The sequence below is a fragment of the Corythoichthys intestinalis genome, chromosome 4, assembly GCF_030265065.1.
Source record: "Corythoichthys intestinalis isolate RoL2023-P3 chromosome 4, ASM3026506v1, whole genome shotgun sequence".
NCBI lineage: Eukaryota > Metazoa > Chordata > Actinopteri > Syngnathiformes > Syngnathidae > Corythoichthys > Corythoichthys intestinalis.
Genome location: NC_080398.1, coordinates 61,774,692 through 61,794,940, shown reverse-complemented (window position 1 = coordinate 61,794,940; position 20,249 = coordinate 61,774,692). Strand labels below are relative to the sequence as shown.

Sequence of the window (20,249 nt, the reverse complement as noted above, 5' to 3'; positions counted from 1 at the left end):
TGTCCACCTGTGCCGCTAAAATCGAAAAGAAAAAGTTAAGTAAACTGAAAGTTCCTCAGCATTGCTTTAACTTCTAGGGTGTCACAGTGAAACTGTCATTGATGTACCGTACCATTAGATACTGTATTTTTTTATGTGCCACTGCAAAAAGTGCACCAAATCCAAATGTTTTATTTCACCTCATGCAAAATCTTGGATTTAAAAAAATAGTGCAAGGTTTTGCATAACCAAATTAAAGAGTTATACAGACGCAAAATCAATTGGAAGTGACCCAGAAGAACTAGCAAATAAACATGAAGTTACTCAAAATTAAAAGGACTTGATCGGGACAAAACCAAAAAGCCAACCGAAAGTGATTTTGGCACAGCACACCTCTCACTGGTGTTTCAAATTTAAGATGTAGCAATATGAACTTTACAGGGATAAATCATCAAAAACGGACAAAGGTAACACCAATTTTGAACCTGACTCTCAGATTCTTACAGTATGCATATACTGTAGTAGTGATTTTGAATTCAGTGGTATTGCTGCTCTGTTTTTGTGAAAGTTATTATTTTTATTCCCATTCATTTTAATCATTCATCAATCATAAGAAAACTTTCAAAAGAAAGAAGTATTTCTTAATTGGCTTGGTTGGAAGATTATGGAAACTAAAATCGTTGACAAACTTCATTCAAACATGTGAATCTTCAAATCAAGCAGAATACAAAAGCAAAACAAAAACATGTATGACTAGTAAAGGGTCTCCTTTCCACTCCCTCTATTCAGTGGCAGCCTCCTCTCGCTCTCTGGCAATCCCGTCTTCATCCACCCTGTTCCGTTGTTTGTGGTTGGCGTGCTGCCCATGCCAGAGGAACTCTCCCCATGTATTTGTCTGGTCCCCCAATATGGGGAAAGGGGGCGTACGGGCAGTGGATGTTGATGGGCTTGGACAGGTGGTCGTTCACTCCGCTGTCTTATTTCCATGGGCTGGTTGGGGGCAGCTTGGATAGAATAGGGTGCCGCCATGAGTCCTGGGGGGCAGGACCGCATCTCATCAGATGCAGCCCCGGCGACGCCCGGATTGTCCAATGACTCCTGTGCAGCAGTTATGTTCTCCGCATAACTATCACACGGTACAGCGGGTACACATAAAGTGGGGCAAATAAATATTCAGTCAACCACCAATTGTGCAAGTTCTCCTGCTTGAAATAATTAGAGAGGCCTGTAATTGTCAACATGGGTAAACCTCAACCATGAGAGACAGAATGTGGAGAGAAAAAAACAGAAAATCACATTGTTTGATTTTTTAATAATTTATTTCCAAATTAGAGTGGAAAATAAGTATTTGGTCACCTACAAACAAGCAAGATTTCTGGGTGTCAAAGAAGTCTAACTTCTTCTGACGAGGTCTAACGATGTCTAACGAGGCTCCACTCGTTACCTGTATTAATGGCACCTGTTTTAACTCATTAACGGTATAAAAGGCACCTGTCCACAACTCAGTCAGTCACGCTCCAAACTCCACTATGGCAAAGACCAAAGAGCTGTCGAAGGACACCAAAGACAAATTGTAGACCTGCACCAGGCTGGGAAGTCTGAATCTGCAATTGGTAAAATGCTTGGTGTAAAGAAATCAGCCGTGGGAGCAATTATTAGAAAATGGAAGACATACAAGACCACTGATAATCTCCCTCGATCTGGGGCTTCGTGCAAGATCTCACCCCGCGGCGTCAAAATGATAACAAGAACAGTGAGCAAAAATCCCAGGTCCCCACCTAGTGAATGACCTACAGAGAGCTGGGACCACAGGAACAAAGGCTACTATCAGTTACACAATGCGCCGCCAGGGACTCAAATCCTTCACTGCCAGACGTGTCCCCCTGCTGAAGCCAGTACACGTCCAGGCCCGTCTGCGGTACGCTAGAGAGCAATTGGATGATCCAGAAGAGGACTGGGAGAATGTGTTATGGTCAGATGAAACCAAAATAGAACTTTTTGGTAGAAACACAGGTTCTCGTGTTTGGAGGAGAAAGACTACTGAATTGCATCCGAAGAACACCATACCCACTGTGAAGCATGGGAATGGAAATATCATGCTTTGGGGCTGGTTTTCTGCAAGGGGATCAGGACGACTGATCTGTGTAAACGAAAGAATGAATGGGGCCACGTATCGAGAGATTTTGAGTGAAAATCTCCTTCCATCAACAAGGGCATTGAAGATGAGACGTGGCTGGCTTTTTCAGCATGACAATGATCCCAAACACACAGCCAGGGAAACAAAGGAGTGGCTTCGTAAGAAGCATTTCAAGGTCCTGGAGTGGCCTAGCCAGTCTCCAGATCTCAACCCCATAGAAAATCTGTGGAAGGAGTTGAAAGTCTGTGTCGCCCAACGACAGCCCCAAAATATCACTGCTCTAAAGGAGATCTGCATGGAGGAATGGGCCAAAGTACCAGCAACAGTGTGTGAAAAGCTTGTGAAGAGTTACAGAAAACGTTTGGTCTCCGTTATAAAGTATTGAGAGGAACTTTTGGTATTGACCAAATATTTATCTTCCACCATGATTTGCAAATAAATTCTTTAAAAATCAAACAATGTGATTTTCTGTTTTTTTTTTTCATATTCTGTGTCCCATGGTTGAGGTTTACCCATGGTGACAATTACAGGCCTCTCTAATATTTTTAAGTGGGAGAACTTGCACAATTAGTGGTTGACTAAATATTTATTTGCCCCACTGTACATATGATTAAGTATCACTAGACACATACAGGTATATGACTGTTCCTGCCAGGATTAGCTATTACATACTGTAGTTAATGAAGGAGTAGTGAATGAATAAAGTAAGATGTCACCTTATTAATGTTCACATGTGATTTACCCTAGTATTGGGTTCCCCACTAAACATTACTAACAAATCTTGCATGCCCATCATGCCCTATTAACATATTTTACGCACTTTAAGGCGCATCGGAATTTAAGGCACACTGTAAGCTTTTGAGAAAATTGCAGGCATTTAGGTGCACCTTATAATGCGGAAAATATGGTACACTTCAAGCTGACCTATCTTCCCTCTGGTTACTAAGTGTATTCATTCATTCATTTATTCATTCATTTTCCCTTCCCCATATATTGAACTCACAATTAGTTATCTACATAAGCGGATTTTTAGGGCGGTCAGGGGTGCCTGCCCCCCCCCCCCCCCCCCTCGGTGGCCGAAAAGTGTCATTGTATGTAATTCACTTTCCTATATATATCAGGGGTCGCGTTAACCGGATATTTTCCGTCGTTGACCGGTTTTTTAAAACGGTGACGGAAAAAACTGAAATCCGTCCATCATTTTGACAGGTTGCAATTCACACCCCAGACCACAGGGTGGCGAGTCAGCATATTAGCTATTGTCTCTCTTAATGCATGACGTCGTTGGCTCTTCTGTCAGAATATTGTAGCGTCACCGGGGTCTGGCGGCGGCACCGTGATTGACACATCAACGCGAAGTTCTTATTGGTGCACCCGGTGTGCCAGCGCGTCATCCAATCACCCAATCACATGACGTCACAACTCCGCCCCCATGACCGGAGCCGCCATATTGTGTGTCAGCTCGTCATATTTACACATTACCGCTACGTACATGCCTCCTATTACGGCGTGTTTTTCTGCTCGTTAATATTAATAATCAAAATGGTGAAGATGAGAGCGAGATGGACTGCTGTAATTCGACAAGAAGTCTGGGCACCAAACGATCACCACAGACTATGTAGTAGTCTTTTTATATCTGGTAAGATGCATTTAATATATATTTAGAAGATTTTGGGCTGACAACCACAATTAAGATCATTGTGTGACGTTGGTGATTGGGGTCTATATCGTTGCCTCTTTTTCTTTGGGGGCGGAGTTGTTGGCGGTAAGCAGAGTAAAAAGGGAGAAAAATACCACGACTTCCGTGTCTAATTTTTCGCCGCCAAGCAAGTGTTACAATATTAATTAAAAATGAATGAAAACTAAATACTATTGAATATGTCATCATTATCATTTTAAAAAATTAAGTGACGGGTAAAAATAGACTATGACCGGATTTTTATGACCCTGTCAGTCAAAATGACAGACAACGAAAATGTCTAGCGCAACCTCTGATATATATATATAAGTTGTAAAGCAATAAAACCGCAATAAAAATGAATGAAATGAAGAAAAAAATGTATTTTTATAATAAGTCAAAAATATTTTTAGAGCAACTTAGATGGTCATTTCCTTTGCATATAATTTTTAAAAATATAAGATTTATTATTTATTTTTTTGTAATGATTTTTTTTCTTTGATTTTTTGAAGCAACTTTTTTTGGGATTGAGTAATTTAGACACAAATGTCCTAATCATAATAAGGCCCAAACACAAAAACGATTGCTTCAATCAAAGAAAACTTTTTAAATGAAAAATTAAGTGTTCAAATGCAAAATTTTTAATCTCAAATATTTTTTCGCATTCAAAAACTTTTTTTTGATTGAAATTTTTCCTTCTTTGATTGAAGTGATTTTCTTTTTGAAAATCTATATTTTTTTGAAGCAACTTATTTTTTGATTGAATAATAAAGACAAAAACGTCCTGGCCAAAATGTGGCCCAAACACAAATCAATATTAGTTCAATCAAAGAAGTTGCTTCAATCAAAAAAACTTGACTTCAATCAAAAAAACCACAAAAAAAACCTAATACAAACAAAAAAAAATCAATCAAAGAAAAATAGCTTTGACATGGATTTTTTTTAGTTTCAAATTCATTTTTGCATTCAAACACTTTTTTTTTTTTTTTGATTGAAGCGACATTTTTTCGGTTGAAAATATATATTTTGATTGAGGCGACTTTTTTTTTTTTTTTTTTTTTTAATTGAAGCAGCTTTTTTTTGATTGAATAACAACACAATAAACACAAATCTACCTCCATATGGCTCCACCCAGGGGATAGAATTTTTGACTGGGGTAACTACATTGGCACGACACGGGTGGGCGTACCATATTCAATGGATGACGATCTTGGCAAAAAGTATTGCATAAGCAGCCTGATTTAGAATTCCCCTCAAGATTGATGGGAAACAAAAAACGCTCATCGTCAACTTATTGTTATAAATATTCTTGTAAGATAATTTTATTGCTGACACTGCGTTTCGGGGTCATCAACATGTTGTGCCCCCCCTGCCCCAAAAGTCAAACTCCACCTATGGTTATCAGACTATCTATTCATGTTTCTGTGTAGTTATTCCTTCTGTTCTTTTTTTCCTGTCCTCCTAAAACCTCCTTCTGTCCAACTGCAATATTATCAACCACAAGGGGGTATACCACACTTCTATGTGGCACATTTAAACTGTTTTAACCTTGGAAAAACATTCTGATTTCGCATTCTCTGTGTATGAGCAGCTGAACAGGACTGTGATTTTTCTTTTTTTAACTTAGAATGCTTAAGCGGAGTGCTAATGCGAGGATGGCGTGGCTTAGTGGTGGAGTAGTTGTCCCCCAACCCAGAGGTTGTGGGTTCGATTCTGGGTTCGATTCTCCACCCTGATGAACTCGCCTAAGTATCCTTGAGCAAGATACTGAACCCCACATTGCTCCTGGTGCTGTGCCACCAGTAGGTAGATGGCAATGTAGTGTAAAGCGCTTTGAGTACCTTGAGAGGTAGAAAAGCGCTATACAAGTATAACACCATTTAAGCGACATGGAACATGAATGAATGACTGTATTAAACTTAGTTTGATTCTTGGCAATTCGTATCGTTTTCTGCCCAAAAGTCTATAATGACGCCTTCTTTTGCACATTAACATACTGTATAAGAGGACTATTGTGTACTTTATTACATTAACGAAAACAACATGGACCGTGTTGTTTCTACATCGATAGTATGTGTATTATTTATCGATCTATTAGCTGCAGTCAGTAACTCAAGTCCTCAGATGAAAACCAACTAATCTGTTACGGTCCACTAATGCGGAAGCAAGGTTGGACCCCAAAGCAGACAGCAATAACAGAGGGATTGCATATAAGGGTTTATTGAAGACACACACAAAAAAACACGTGATTGCAAAAAAGGAGACAAAAAAGGGTCCGTGACAGCAGGTCGGACGAGGGCGAAAACAAATAATGCACTCAAATACCTGCACAAGATTCCAGGATTCCAAAAATGAGGGCAGCAGAGGAGCGAAAAAAAACAAGGCAAGGATGCAACTACAGTGGTATGAAAAAGTATCAGAACCTTTTGGAATTTCTCACATTTCTGCATAAATCACTATCAAATGTGATCTGATGTTTGTCAAAATCACACAGATGAAAAAAACTGTCTGCTTTAATGAATTCAAATGTTAATCAGGATATTTTGCAGGAAAACCCATGGCCGTCTGTCAGACAGTTGAAGTTAAAAAGAGGATGGATGCTGCATCAAGATAATGATCCAAAACACAGAAGTAAATCAACTTCAGAATGGTTTCAGAAGAAAAAAATACAAGTTCTTGAGTGGCCGAGTCAAAGTCCAAAATTGAACCCCTTTTACATGCTGTGGCATGACCTAAAGACAGCGATCCATGCCAGACATCCCATGGATCTGACTGAACTACAGCAGTTTTGTAGAGAAGAATGGGCCAAGATTAGTCCTGATCGATGTGCCCGACTGATCTGCAGCTACAGGAAGCGTCTGGTACAAGTTATTGCTGCCAGGGGGGTGGGGGTTGGGGGGGCAAAATATTAAATAAGATGGTTCACTCAGGTTTTTTCCCCCCTGTCATTGTTTGCAAACTATTCTCATTTAAAAAATGGAAAACTTAGGTGGTTTTAGTTAAAGCAGACACTGTTTTTTTATCCGTGTGATTTTGACAAACATCAGATCACATTTGATGGTGATTTTATGTAGAAATGTAAAATGTAAAAATTGTAATTATGTAATTATGTAAAATTATGTAAAAATTCCAAAAGGTTCAGATACTTTTTCATACCACTGTAGCAACGAAGGGATTGAGAATACAAATTGTCAAATGGCAGCAAGTCAATATCTCAGCAACCTGCAAAGGATCAGTTTAAATACACTGCTGATGAGATGGAATTGGATGTGGATATGACGTCGGGAACTAATACCACAGCTCTGTAACCAGACCAGCAGCAGAATGTGACAAAATCATGCCAATCGTCATACTAGCTTTGCTTGTATTGAGCACAGCTAATCTCCCACTACATCCCAACCGAGTCATCACCCATAGCGTGCATTATGTGCATAAAACATGGCGACCTCCGTAGGTCAAAACATGTACAGTCATTTTAGCACTATAAGGCGGAGCTGACTATAAGCCTCCACCCACCAAATATGACACGAAAACGGAATTTGTTGATAGATAAGCAGCATTGGACTATAAGCCGCAGCTGTCCTCACTGTATTATGGGATATCTCCACCAACGATATTAACCGGTAACACTTGATTTGACAGCTGCATCGTACGATTGTCATAAAACCAAATGACGCACCATGAAGCTTTGAACCAATTGGATGCAAAGCTTCATTGTTTCAAGAAGCTTATTTGGCCATCACAGCTCCCTTGAGGAAGACAGTCAAACTTTGCTGCCACCTGCTGTCAACACTGTTGTTGTCCAACATGCCTCCCAGCATGCATTGCAGCGCTACAGATGTAAATAACAATCAAAATTCATGTTCTGTGCTAATTATTCATGTCTGTTCCTGCTCCAGTTGTTTCAGTAATTGCTACTTATGGTATTTGGTAACACTTTACTTGATAGTGGCGCCACAAAACTGTCATGAGCATTAATGAATGCTTATAACAGATATCATTTAGTGTTATCCGGCAAAATATTTAACTTTTGAAAGGATGTAAAAGATCTGAGCTGGACATAAATGGAGTTAGTGACATAATTTGCTGGATGACACTTAATGCTTATGACAGATGTCATTGAGCAATGCCCATGATGGTGTCATGTCATAATTATAAAGGTCTTATGACAGTCTTATGACACCGCTGTCATAAAGTGTTACCAAATACCATAACTAGCAATTAATAAAACAACTGGAACGGTAACTCAATAAATAATTAGCACAGAACATGAATTTTCATTGTCATTTACATCTTCAGCGCTGCAATGCATGCTAGGAGGCATGTGTTACCTATTAACCCAAATAAATCAACAAATAAGCCACACTGGACTATAAGCCACAGGATTCAAAATGAAGGAAAAAAGTAGCGGCTTATAGTCCGAAAATTATGGTACTAAATATTATAGATTTCTTAATCAATGGCATTATTTAATGCATTTCTAATAACATATTTTAGTACAAGAGAACAATTGTCGCTTATCAGGGCCTACAAGTCTTTATACTCGTGGATCCCTATAAAGAAGTGGCTTGCCCTGGACAGTAGCTCAAGTGTTATAATACAATAAGGAGATAAAACAACCAAGAACAAAAGAAAGCGTGTGGATTTTTGAGAAACTATTAACTGCAGTTGTGGATATCAACAACAGAGAAACTTCCCACTTTGCTCTTTATCTAGGTAAAAATGGCATTATAAATGTAGATTAGTATTGGAATATACAGGTATTGCAAACTGTATTCACTGTATACAGCTTGGCCGCCGGCAGGCAGGTGTCACTTCTTTTCCTTTCATCCTCTGTCATTATGGACACCACAGTGTTTCATCCTTTACATCTAATCTTCTGTATCCTTCTCTCTAACACCAGCTGCCCTCCTGCTTCCCCTCACTACAGCTTTCAATAGCCTCATACCTGCAACTCAATTTCGAATCCCAACAAAACTAAATGATGATAATCGGCCATACGTGAAAACCGGTTCGAGAATGCACAAGATTTCACTAGGATTCGGTTGTGTTATAAAACCTTAGATGAGATGTCTAACAGACATGGAGGAGAACTAGTGATCTACATATTTGTTATTATTAAAGGGAACCACGGATAGAAATACATGTAGTTCTTAATAGATAAATGTTTGGACGAATTATAAAGATTTGATATTAAAACCCCTCTTAATGGTTTCGTTGTAATAAAATTTGTAATATTTTAAGCCAAAAAATTAACTAGTAGCACGGCATTGTTGATGACATCACATGGGTACGCTGCCGTACTTCCACAGTGGCACTCTTTAACCATGTAAGGTAGGATTTAAATACACCATTAGGTGTCAATGGCGAGTTTTATATTAGAGATCAAGCCAATGAGTGCATTTTGTCCCATGACTGACGCCATAGTTTCCTTTTTAGTGCGGGTCCATTTTGCCTTATGTTCAATTGTATGTTGTCTTTACAACATACAAGCTTCCTGATAATGGCTCCAAGCATCATAGTGCGTATATTGTGACTAAATATTGCCATCAAGTGTATTTGTTGAGCAAAACAAGTTGCTCAAATGTTTAAATAGAGTTTGACCAAAGTCTGAGTAAGTTTTATGTGTATTTTGCATATCTATTTTGATGTGAATTTGTGAAGTGAGGAGAACTTTGAACTGGATGTGGAAGTGGACCGTGTGTGCCAGTTCTCTTTGCATTGTTGTTTAACTGTGTGAGAATAGGGCCTCATTAATACAGAAGCAGTTTTCTTTTTGTGAACATTATTTTTTTGAGAGATATGAATATTATTTTTGTTGTATTTTCCCAATATGATCCTTATATTCAATTGTATGTTGTGAAGGAGTTGCCGAAGCTTATGCTACTCGTCTCATCATCCCGTCTTTCCTGTTCATTTTGCTTTTGCTGTCCTTCTCATTAATGTTCCACTCAGGTTCAAATTGGAAGGGCAGCACCGATGACATGTTTATATAGTTAGAGAGTGACACTGTGGAAGTCCAGCAGCGTACTCATGTGACGTCACCGCCCTGCGACGGCAACAACAATGGTGACCTACTAGTTAAAATAATTTTACAAATTTTATTAAAATGAAAACATCAAGAGGGGTTTTAATATCAAATTATTATAACTCATACTAACATTAATCTTTTAAGAACTGCATGTCTTTCCATACGTGGTACCCCTTAAATTGATGAGTCCTAAGACAGGCAATACCAGCGGATATGTATTCAAAACTTGAACTCTGAAACGTACCAAGTACTAGGAATTCATTTTCAAAGAAGTTCAGCATTGTAAGTACAGAGGAGTCAACTAGTGATGTTCTATGGGGGCTAACCAGCCTAGTGGGTTTTTCCATTAGTTCCCACATGTACAATGAGTGTTAGCTGCCGTTGGTGATAATGACAGAGGTGCCCTTGTGTTCAGGTGTCTTTTCTGCTGGCATTCGGAGGTGAGGGGTCATAGGCATGCCAACAGAAGTGTAGTAGCCTCGTAGACTCTCTTGATTGTAGAGATGCTCAAGAGTATATCCTGGCAGGGTACAGGGTGTATGCTTTTCCAAGTATGGCCTAAAGTGTGTATGGAGCGGGCACAGTGCTGCGGTTGAGGTGGGAGAATCTGCATAGGATTCTGGTCTAACAAATGGGTACTGTAATTGTAAAGCATTTGGGCCCAGTTCTGCTTGGAAGTAATCTTTGGACTTGCTGAGGCTTTCAGACCGTGGCCCTGGACTTAGCTTTGACAAGTGGGCCGGGCTGTGCGCCGAGGTGATAACATGGCTCAGACCGGGACACACCACAGCCTTCATTGGCCTTTGTGTACAGTCTGAGGAACAACAGAGACCAGTGCTGTTTAACAGTCCATTGACCTGCTCCAGCGGAGTGTCTGAATGAACTTTTCTTAGCTGAAATTGACTTGCTTCCTCCTTGATCATATGTTGTGTTGCCCGTATAAGTGTCTCCATTTTGTTGGGTTCCTTTGGGCTCAACCTGAACTGGTCAGTTTGCTGGCGATCTCCAGAATCAATGGTGGATCCTCTATCTGGAGAGCTCACCACACTGTCCTCATCCCAATGATTCTGACCTTTAAAACACATGAAAGAAAAGTCTATATGAAAATGTTTTGTCACAGTTTTGGCACAATAAAGGCTTCCTTATATTTGGGCATTAAATCAAATGCAATATGAAATGTTCAAAAAGTGGTGACTGCCCTGAGTACATTACTATCAATGTTGAAAATAATATTAACCCTTAAAAGTGGGACACGTCGACAAGTCCTGCGCACATATCATCTTTGAAGCCTCGTTACGTTGTAATGAGGTAGATAATGGGATAATGAGTAGAGGTCCATGCTCATTTTTACTTGAAGTCAATCGACTATGTAAAACGGGACAATTTGAGTTTTACTTGGTTCTCCTGCTAGTGTCTGCCTGGTGTGTATTATTTCTTTTAATGTACTTAGGTTGTACGTAGGTTATAATTTGCGCTTTCGAGACATGTTGAGGGCAGCGCTCTATGTCAAATACTTAACTTTATACAGAGTTTTAGAGACGCCACATTATCAAACAGGCCGGCGTAATCACAGAACGGCAAGCTTGATTCTGACTGGTATAATGGAGTCATGTGATTATTGTTGCGACGTCTCATTGGTGAAATCGGTTGAGCCCCTGTTGGCGTCGCTGGCACAAAAAAAAAAGAAGTAAAATCCAATACTGAATGTAGAATAAAGAGGAAAAATGTCACCACTAGTGAAGCCCAAAGTAGCAGAGTAAGAGTAGCGTTTCTTCTTCCCAAATCTACTCAAGTAAAAGTAAAAATATGGTTTAGTAAAACTACTCTTAGAAGTACATTTTTCATAAAACATTACTCAAGTAATGTAGCAGAGTGAATGTAAAGTGTTACTACCCACTACTACATGCTACATATCTTGTACAACACATTAGTAGTGAGTAATCAATTACTTTTACCATCCTTGCAACACTGAATACGTTACTGAGGATTTGAAGGGGAACATTACTACAATTTGGTTGAACGAAGTGCGTGTTGTCGAGAGTTGATTTTGTCACACATTAGCTACCTCCTGCCTGGATAGAGCAGAGCGGGAGGAGGGATGAGGGTGGTGACGCCGTTGCAAACGCGGTGATGATTGGCTAGGTGGGCGGATAATGTCCTGCTTAGTCCCGGCACTACTTGTCGCTCAATGAAATTAAAGGCAAGAATGAGTCCTTTTTTGGGGGGGGTATTGGTTTTTGTACTTGAATTATTTTCAATATTTAATATTGTTACTTTACGGAATATTTAAGGATAGTGTTCTGCTCATTTTGCAGTAGGCCTAACATACAGTTTGAGATTTGCACTGGTTAATGGTCAGTTGACATTTGTGTTTTCTTACCAGACTCATATATTTGATCCAAGTAAATACCAAATGTTCTAAAATATGGTATATAGTGTTTTTATTCTTCAATTAGTTATTATAAAAATCTCTGATGGCAAAGATGTTATAAAATGTGTAATGTAATAACTTGTAGAACATGAAAAGTAACGTCAGTTACTTTGCTGAGTAACTAATTACTCTTATAATGAGGTAACTGAGTTACTAAGTCGATTACGTTTTGGGAGAAGTAATTTGCACCTGTTCCTAATTATTTTTTAAAAGTAAGATTAACAACACTGGTTGACGTTTTTTTCTTTTTTAAATTACAGTGGTGCCTTAAGAAAGTGGTGCCCAACTTTTTTTGCACCACGGTCTGGTGTAATGTGTGCCTTTTTTTCACCGGCAATGTGTGGCAGAAAATGACAGTAAATATAAAATAACACGTTGAGGCTTACAATGAATATTAAGTGCAGAGAAAATTTCACTAACCATACACTGAATAGACTTTTTTTAAACAGCAGCCCCTCCTAAAACTTGTCGGCAAATATCCGTGGTCGCGAGCATAATGAATTATTCTCCAATCGTGAAAGGTTTTCTTAGCTTTAGCAATGCGGTGTGATTCTCTCAGTGCATTCACTTTTTTGCCTCGTTTGCTAGCTTTTAGCCACATATTATGCAGAATGCACTTGTTTGTAGGCTGCTCCTCTGGCTCAGCAGCTTTTCCCCGTAAAAAAAGCTGTCCAAAGACATCGCCGCCTGCAGCCAACAGCAGTTAAAGTTACTGTTTTTGCAAACACCCTAGTAATTGCGGCTAAACACTAGATGGCGATCTATTAGTCTATAGACCCTACCCACGTGACGTCACAACTCCTTCCTCCTGACTGGTGCCGCCCATTTGTCCGTCAACACATCATGTTTACCTGTTACGGCTACGTACATTCCTCCTATTTACGACGTGTTTTTCTGCTCGTTAACATTAATAATCAAAATGGTGAAGGCGTGTGTGGCGGTCGGTTGCAATAACAGAGAAGATAGACGGAGAAGACGGAGAGACTTGAAGTTCTACCGGATTCCGAGAGACCCGGAGAGAAGAGAGCGAGATGGGCTGCTGCAATTCAACGAGAAAACTGGGCTCCAAACGATTACCACAGATTATGTAGTAGTCATTTTATATCTGGTAAGATGCATTCAATATATATTTAGAGGGTTTTGGGCTGACAACCACAATTAAGATCATTGCTAGGCTAATCGCCGACAACATACACGTATGTATGTAGTGAGAGTGCTATTGCTAAACCATATAAACATTAAAAGCCCTAACTCCATTGACAAACGACATGAAATACATTAGACTTGACAGTGGAAGTTAGCAATAACAAAAGATTTTGAATTGAAAATTTCGTAACTCACCTTTCCAAGCACAAGATAGATTCCTGCCGAATTTTCGTGGACGAGGACCTGTTTCACCCAACCAGCAACAAAGTATTTATAAGCCTCCAAGCTCTTAAAGTTTTTCAAACTTTCGTGAGAATAGGCTGATTTTGTGTGGACAAGATAGTTGTACATATAAGGGTAGCTAGCAGATGTCAGGCAAATACGGTGGAGACAGCGGGTCGAAAAACATCGTTTTAGGCATCAAATATGGATCTGGCGAATGGATAAACTGAAGCTTTTCCACATAACGCCTTTTATGCAACGCATCAAGTGAGTTTACGGCATCCGAAAGCACCGGGTCTTCCATGAAATGCATTATAAATTGCTCGATCAATTGAGACCATTGATAATACAGACACAAAATGACGGACAAGGGGGCGGAACCATACAGCGAGCACGTGATTTTGTGATGTCGGTGGATAGGGTCTATAGATTAGACAGGGATATTGATGTGTTAAGAGCCACAGGCCAGATTGCAGTCCTTAATAAATTATTTATTTCTCTGCAGCCCAGTAGGAAATGCGCCACAGACCGGTACCAGTCCATGCCCCAGTGGTTGGGGACCACTGCCTTAAGATACAAAGTTTATTTCGAGTCGCTTTCAAATCACAATTTTCTTTGAATAATGAATGGCATTTACATGTGAATTGCCTAATTTGTTCCAGGGTCTACTAAAACACCACAATAAATTTGCTGTCAGGTGCTATGATTGCCTGTCTTTATTTGTAATGCTTTGTGGCCCCTTAGTGGCGCTTAAGTGTAACTCATTTGTTAGGTTCCAGTTGATGCTACAGACGTTATCACATGACTCAAACTCATAGCAAACAAGGAGTGCTAAAAGACAAACTAACTTTGGCAGCCTTTGCTAGCTAACTTCGGCAGCCATTGCTTATTATTTTATCTTGCTGTTTGTGCCTTGATAAAGCATCACTTGTAAGTTAAATTCTTTTGTTTTATATACATGAGCAATGTGCAGCACATTGTGGTGTATATTTCGTTTGTTTACTTTTTTAGTCCAATGTAGTTACGCTGTGGCATTGCTGCGAGAGGGAATTATCTATTACAATATGTATTATTTACATATCTATCCTTCGTAAAACTTTTTTTTCCATGTACCGAACCTTTCGTGTCTCCTGTATTATTATAGTACTTGAATTGTAACAAAAAGTGAGAGTTTAGATCTTACCATTGTAACTGTGGACTGATGTGATGTGTGGCATGATGCTGTCATATCCTTCATGGTTCTCTTTGCTTGGAGGCAAATTTGACCTTGTTGTACTCCACCACTTGTCCCTGCTGGGAAGAGGAGCTCCGAGGAAATATCGACCAGCCTCACATCGACCCTGATCACAACTTTGAGCTTGGGCGTGAACATAGGCGGTTTGATGCTGCTCTTCAGGCACACTGAAGCAGAGCTGACCAGGATCAGTCAACTGCTTGTATACGCAGGAGGTTTCGGTGCCTTCATTTTTATCCAGCATCTGTGGCGAGGCCGGGTCAGTAAGGGGGCTTCCTCTCCAAGGGCTGTCATGATCTGAATCTGACCGCTCCGTTTGGAAACTTTGACTCTGTATTGAGACAAAAAAAAAAAACAAGTGGTCAAATAATTCAAATGTAAAAGTGTATGTAAATATTTAAGCAACCAACAAGCTCTCTGTGAACTTTGAAGCCATTTGGGGACCGCACATACTCTAAGTCAGGGGTTTTCAACCCAGTCCTCAAGGCACACTGTGGGTCCTGGTTTTTGTTCCAGCCGATCCAGCAGAGACAGTTGAACCAATGAGGCTTCTGCTAAAACAAGCCACACCTGACTGCAATCAACTGATTGCACTTGTAAAACACCAGATTGGGGAAAAAGTGTTGTCATCTTGTTTGGTAAGAATGAAATCCTGCACCCACAGTGTGCCTTAGTGGAATAGGTTGGGAACCCCTGCTCTAAGTATATACAAAAGCAGGATGACCCCCCAAAAATTGGAACTTTTTAATAATCAAATAAAACCAAGAGTGATGGAAGAAAATTAGATTCCTCATTGATTCATCATCTGGGCTGTGATACTGTCAATTTCATCCTGAATTCACCATGGTTACTAAAATGGCAATTTGTGAACTTGCTCAAAGTCACTGTCTCGTAGTGCTGCCACTTATGTCTGCAAAAATTCCATTTTTTTTTAACAGTGGTCAACAGCAGATGTCAAGAATGCATTCATGCAGGAGGACACACATTTCTTGGACGTCATTTTTTTAGTCCAGGTTCATGAAAATTGCTCCGCGTTTGCTGCACAGATCTCACCCACCCTCATCTAGGAGCATACTTTGTGGAAAAATCTATACGTTGCTATCCCTGCATTTTGTGGCAGACAGTTCACACTTTGATCATATCATCCCGGCTCTTGTGTTGGGGCTTGTTTTCTGTTCTATTGCGTGCTTGTGCCAGCAGATTTGCATCCTTCAAGGTAACTCTGTGTTGTTGGAGGTCGTCAGCGATGGTGTCATGCCATCAACTGCGGGGCTTTCCTCGCGGTCGTCTCCAGCCTGCAGCATTTGGGTCAAACAACAGGATAGCTCTTATCGGGGGTCAAGAGGAAGTTGAAGAACATGGCCGAACCAGCGAATGCAGCGCTGTGCAGCCAAGCAGGAGGCTCTGGGTTGATTTGTCCGGGCTTGCAGGGTTTCGTTGGAGATTTGCTGGGGCCACTTGATGTTCTCGATGGTTCTGAGAGCCCTGCTGTCAAAGCCATCTATTCTTGCGGCCAGTGTCTTGTTTAAGGGCCATGTTTCAGAGCCATAGAGGAGAATAAGAGTAAAGAGGTGTTGCAGATTCGGAGCTTCGTCTTCTGTGAGTTGGATTTGTGCCGCTAGAGTGGTTTCCAGAGAGACTGCAGGTCAGAGGCTGCCAGGGCTCTCCTGCGGAGAACCTCTGATTTAAGATCCCAGTTATCGGTCATCGCGAACCTAAGATAATCAAAACTCTTCACAGGCTCTACAGTGTCATCACCAAGCAAGATGGGGGGTGGATCAGGTCCCTTACCGACATGCATGAACTTGGTCTTGATCCAGCTCACGTGGAGACCAAACTTTTCTTCCTCTTCGCTGTATATAATCAGAGCATCTCTCAGCTGGTTGTAAGAGGTGCTGAGCAAGTACTCCAGGTCGGTAAGTTGGTACTTGGACACTCCGGGTACTCGCTCGCAGACCCTGCACATCCGGTGGTCGCTTACGCAATTAAAAAAGTCTGGAGCAGCTACGCAGCCTTGACCCTTTATGTCAAGGGAGTTCTGGCAAGAAATTGTAGCTACTTTCACCCTGGATATCATGCCAGTTCCTGTTGATTTCGGGGCATTGCTGGGTCACTTCCTGTTCATATTGGGTCACCTCCTGTTATTATAGGGCCATTTCAGGGTCACTTCCCGTTGATATTGGGTTATTATGGGCGATAGAAATTCATCTTTATATTTTTGCTGGTAGTGTGGCTTGAGAGTTTTTTGAAGGAAAAAGGTATGCCTTGACTCAAAATAGGTTGAAAAACACTGATCTACAACAATGCAAAATCCACAAGTACAATTTGGACTGAAGAAATTAAGTCTGCTGGTACAGTGGGATGGGTTTTCACTTGATAAATACTCACCTGACTGTATGGTGAAAGTCTGGCTTTGGATTTGAGGCGGGATGCCCGGCTCTTGATGGCTCTGCCTCTCTCCAAAAGGATGTTTGACGCATTATTACCAAAAGAGAAAGAGGCCTTGGACCTCACTTGATCCAGAGAGAGCTGGAAGCCTTTGTACTCAGTATCCCTAAAGACACAGTATTGTTTTTATGTGCATTTGGTTTTTTTGTTTTGTTTTGTTTTTTTTGGGGGGTGGGGGGTGATTTGTATATTCTGAATTTTCATTTCATGTATCACGGTGCCTAATTACTCACGCAGAGAAGCCTTTTGTTGTGAAGAGAAAAAAAACAACAACAAAAATCACATATATTTGGATGCTAATCGAAGGACGAGCACACACCAACATGTCCATGTGTGAAAGCATTAATACAGTACTTGGAGGTGTTGGAATGGTTGTCAGAGCTGGAACAGCTGTTGTTAGGCTTTTTCTTTACCAGAGGGATTAAAGCAAGACCTTTTACAAACAATGCAATATCTGGAGAAATTGCGATGGTCGCTTTCCTGTGACGGCCGTCAATGGCATTGAGGGTCCCAGTCGAAAATCAATGGACTTTAATGGAAGATTTTTGGTCAAAAAAGATTTTGGTCACAACCGCCAAAAGATATGTTTGTTGTCTGTATGTTTTTGGGTATGCCGATGTAGATTTTTCCATAGGAGTGAATGGAAATTTTTGTGCCATTGAAATGAATGTAGGTTAGGGCCATTAGAAATGAATGGGCAATTTGGCAAATTGATGCCAAACCATACGTTTTTGTCAAAAACTGTATGCAGCTTATGTTCCCCTTTGATGCATTTCATAGGATTGGTAACCCCTCATTTTCTCTGTGCTCAAAGTTATTGTTTTGATTCTGTGTTTATTGTGGATATCCTGTTTTCGACTAATCGAACAATTATGAGATCTTTTCTGTGAGATTGATGGCTAGTGTCACTGTGGGGAAAATTGTTAATAATATTTCTATTATTAATTGTTATTCACAGAAAGTGTCTCAAAAACATGCACACAATCCAAACCCTTTTTATAGTTGGAGAAGAGTAACAGGAGTGAATCACATTATAGGCTGGACAAGACATCTTGAAGCAGCTTTCCAAAAGAACTGTTGAGCAAATGATCATCTCTTCTATTATTCATATTTTGGTAACACTTTATAATAACTATCCGTTTTACTGGTTAATAGATTATTAGTAAACTGTTGATAAATGATTTATTGTTGATTTGTGAAGTATCTGTTAACAGTTTGTTAAGCATTTACAGGGTGGTCTTAGCTTGAAACAAGTTTGTGTAGAAACGTTTCAAGTTTTTGTGTGCAACGTTTGACATTTCTATCTTTTCAGGTTAAGAAATGCCGTTCACTTCAAAAGAAAAGGCATTTTGCAGGCAGCTCTCATGTTGCACATTTATGAAAATCTGCCTTAGAACCAACAAATATTTGTACTTCTTTTTCTATATTTAACCAATAAAACTTATGACCTTCAACATAAAGAGTATATAGTTTTATTAAGATCCATCAACGAGCATGGGCATTTAGAATGGGGTCAACCATATTGGATAACTCTGTAAATGCTTAACAAACTGTTAACAAATACTTCACAAATCAACAATAAATAATTTATCAACAGTTTACTAATGATCTATTAACTAGTAAAACTGATAGTTATTATAAAGTGTTGCCCATATTCTTATTAAATAGTTAGGCCACAGTCAGTGTCATCCACGATATGATGTGAATGCGTTACAGGGACTCCTCGAGTTACGAACAATTTCTGTTCTTAAGCTGGCGTCGCAACCCAAGTTTCCCTGTAAGTTGGATTTCACTGTTGAAGTAGCAACGTATGCCAAAATACTTTGTATAAAAAAGTAAAATACATCAAAATAAAGAATAAGATTCTGTCCTTACTAGAGATGTGACGAAAAATTTGGTGCCGAAAACCTTCAACAAAAAATAGCTAAAATTTTTAGTTTTTGGTTAAAAGGCTGAAGTTTTACTACCAAATAGTGTGAAAAACTGTTGTCTTCTTGTGATGACGGCATCAAAAGACGGCGAAGAGGAATACTATTGGCTCACGGCCAACATGTCCCCAGTTTGGAAGTATTTTGAGGTATCAAAGTAATATATAAAATATTAAATGGAGGAAAATGAAATAAATTTGCTTCATCGCTGCTACACGCTCATTATGGAGTGGCTTTCCATTGACGACCTGCGTCACATCGAGTACAGTGCATTCGGGCCCGTGTTTGAGTAGCTCGGAGTTTAATCAAGCGAACAATATACAAATAAAGTCATATTTAAAATCATACATGTGAAGTTGCTGTGGTTTAGCACAATACGTTTATAGCACAATCACTTCCTCTTTTTGTCACTTTTTTTTCCTGAAAGCGCATTTATCAAGGTTTCATCGGCCGTGACGTGTGTTGCTATGACAACGCCTGCACTGTTCAGAGTTTGCCACAAAATGTTCACTGCCGCTGGGAACGCACCCTCCCCTGGGGTTTCAGAATCAGCACTTTTCAATGTCTCAAACCTCTGGGTTTGTAGAATCAATGCCAAGGCAAAGGGCATTAATTGGAAAATAGTGAAATAACATCAATAAAAAATAAAAATTAAAAATTAATTATATGCATTTGTATTTTTCAGCCTTTCGGTTTTACGGCCAAGTGTTTCTAATATTTGGTTTCGGCTCCGCGCAGCTCTGTGCAGCTTGCCTGTGTGGTGAAACCAATATTCTTCTAGACTATAGGGGGCAGCAAAAAGTGTCTACAACATACTAGCGATTTCATATGAAACAGAAGTAGATAATCTTTTTTCCCCCCATGTAATAGCTCTCATCAAGTAGGAACAACTTGTTTGTTGTTTGATAGTATGCTTGTCCCAGTGGTCTTTATCGGCAGAATCAAACAAATGTTTTTCCTGGTTAACATTAATAGTTTAGCAGCCAAGTGTTTCCACAGCAGTTGGAGTTCTCTC

The 20,249-nt window shown here is 39.9% G+C and overlaps 1 protein-coding gene across 1 annotated transcript in view; it reads right to left on the bottom strand.

The window, feature by feature from the left end:
- Window positions 1-9,969: 9,969 nt before the first annotated feature.
- The window catches only part of sim1a (SIM bHLH transcription factor 1a), a 29,659-nt gene continuing 19,379 nt past the window's right edge, over window positions 9,970-20,249 (bottom strand). Inside the window, exons 9-12 of the mRNA XM_057835114.1 lie at window positions 17,247-17,412; window positions 16,795-16,802; window positions 14,808-15,181; window positions 9,970-10,897 (exon numbers count right to left, since the gene is read on the bottom strand). Of these exons, the coding sequence (XP_057691097.1) occupies window positions 10,197-10,897; window positions 14,808-15,181; window positions 16,795-16,802; window positions 17,247-17,412 (1,249 nt within the window). The 3' untranslated portion in view covers window positions 9,970-10,196. The remainder of the gene's footprint in view (window positions 10,898-14,807; window positions 15,182-16,794; window positions 16,803-17,246; window positions 17,413-20,249) is intronic.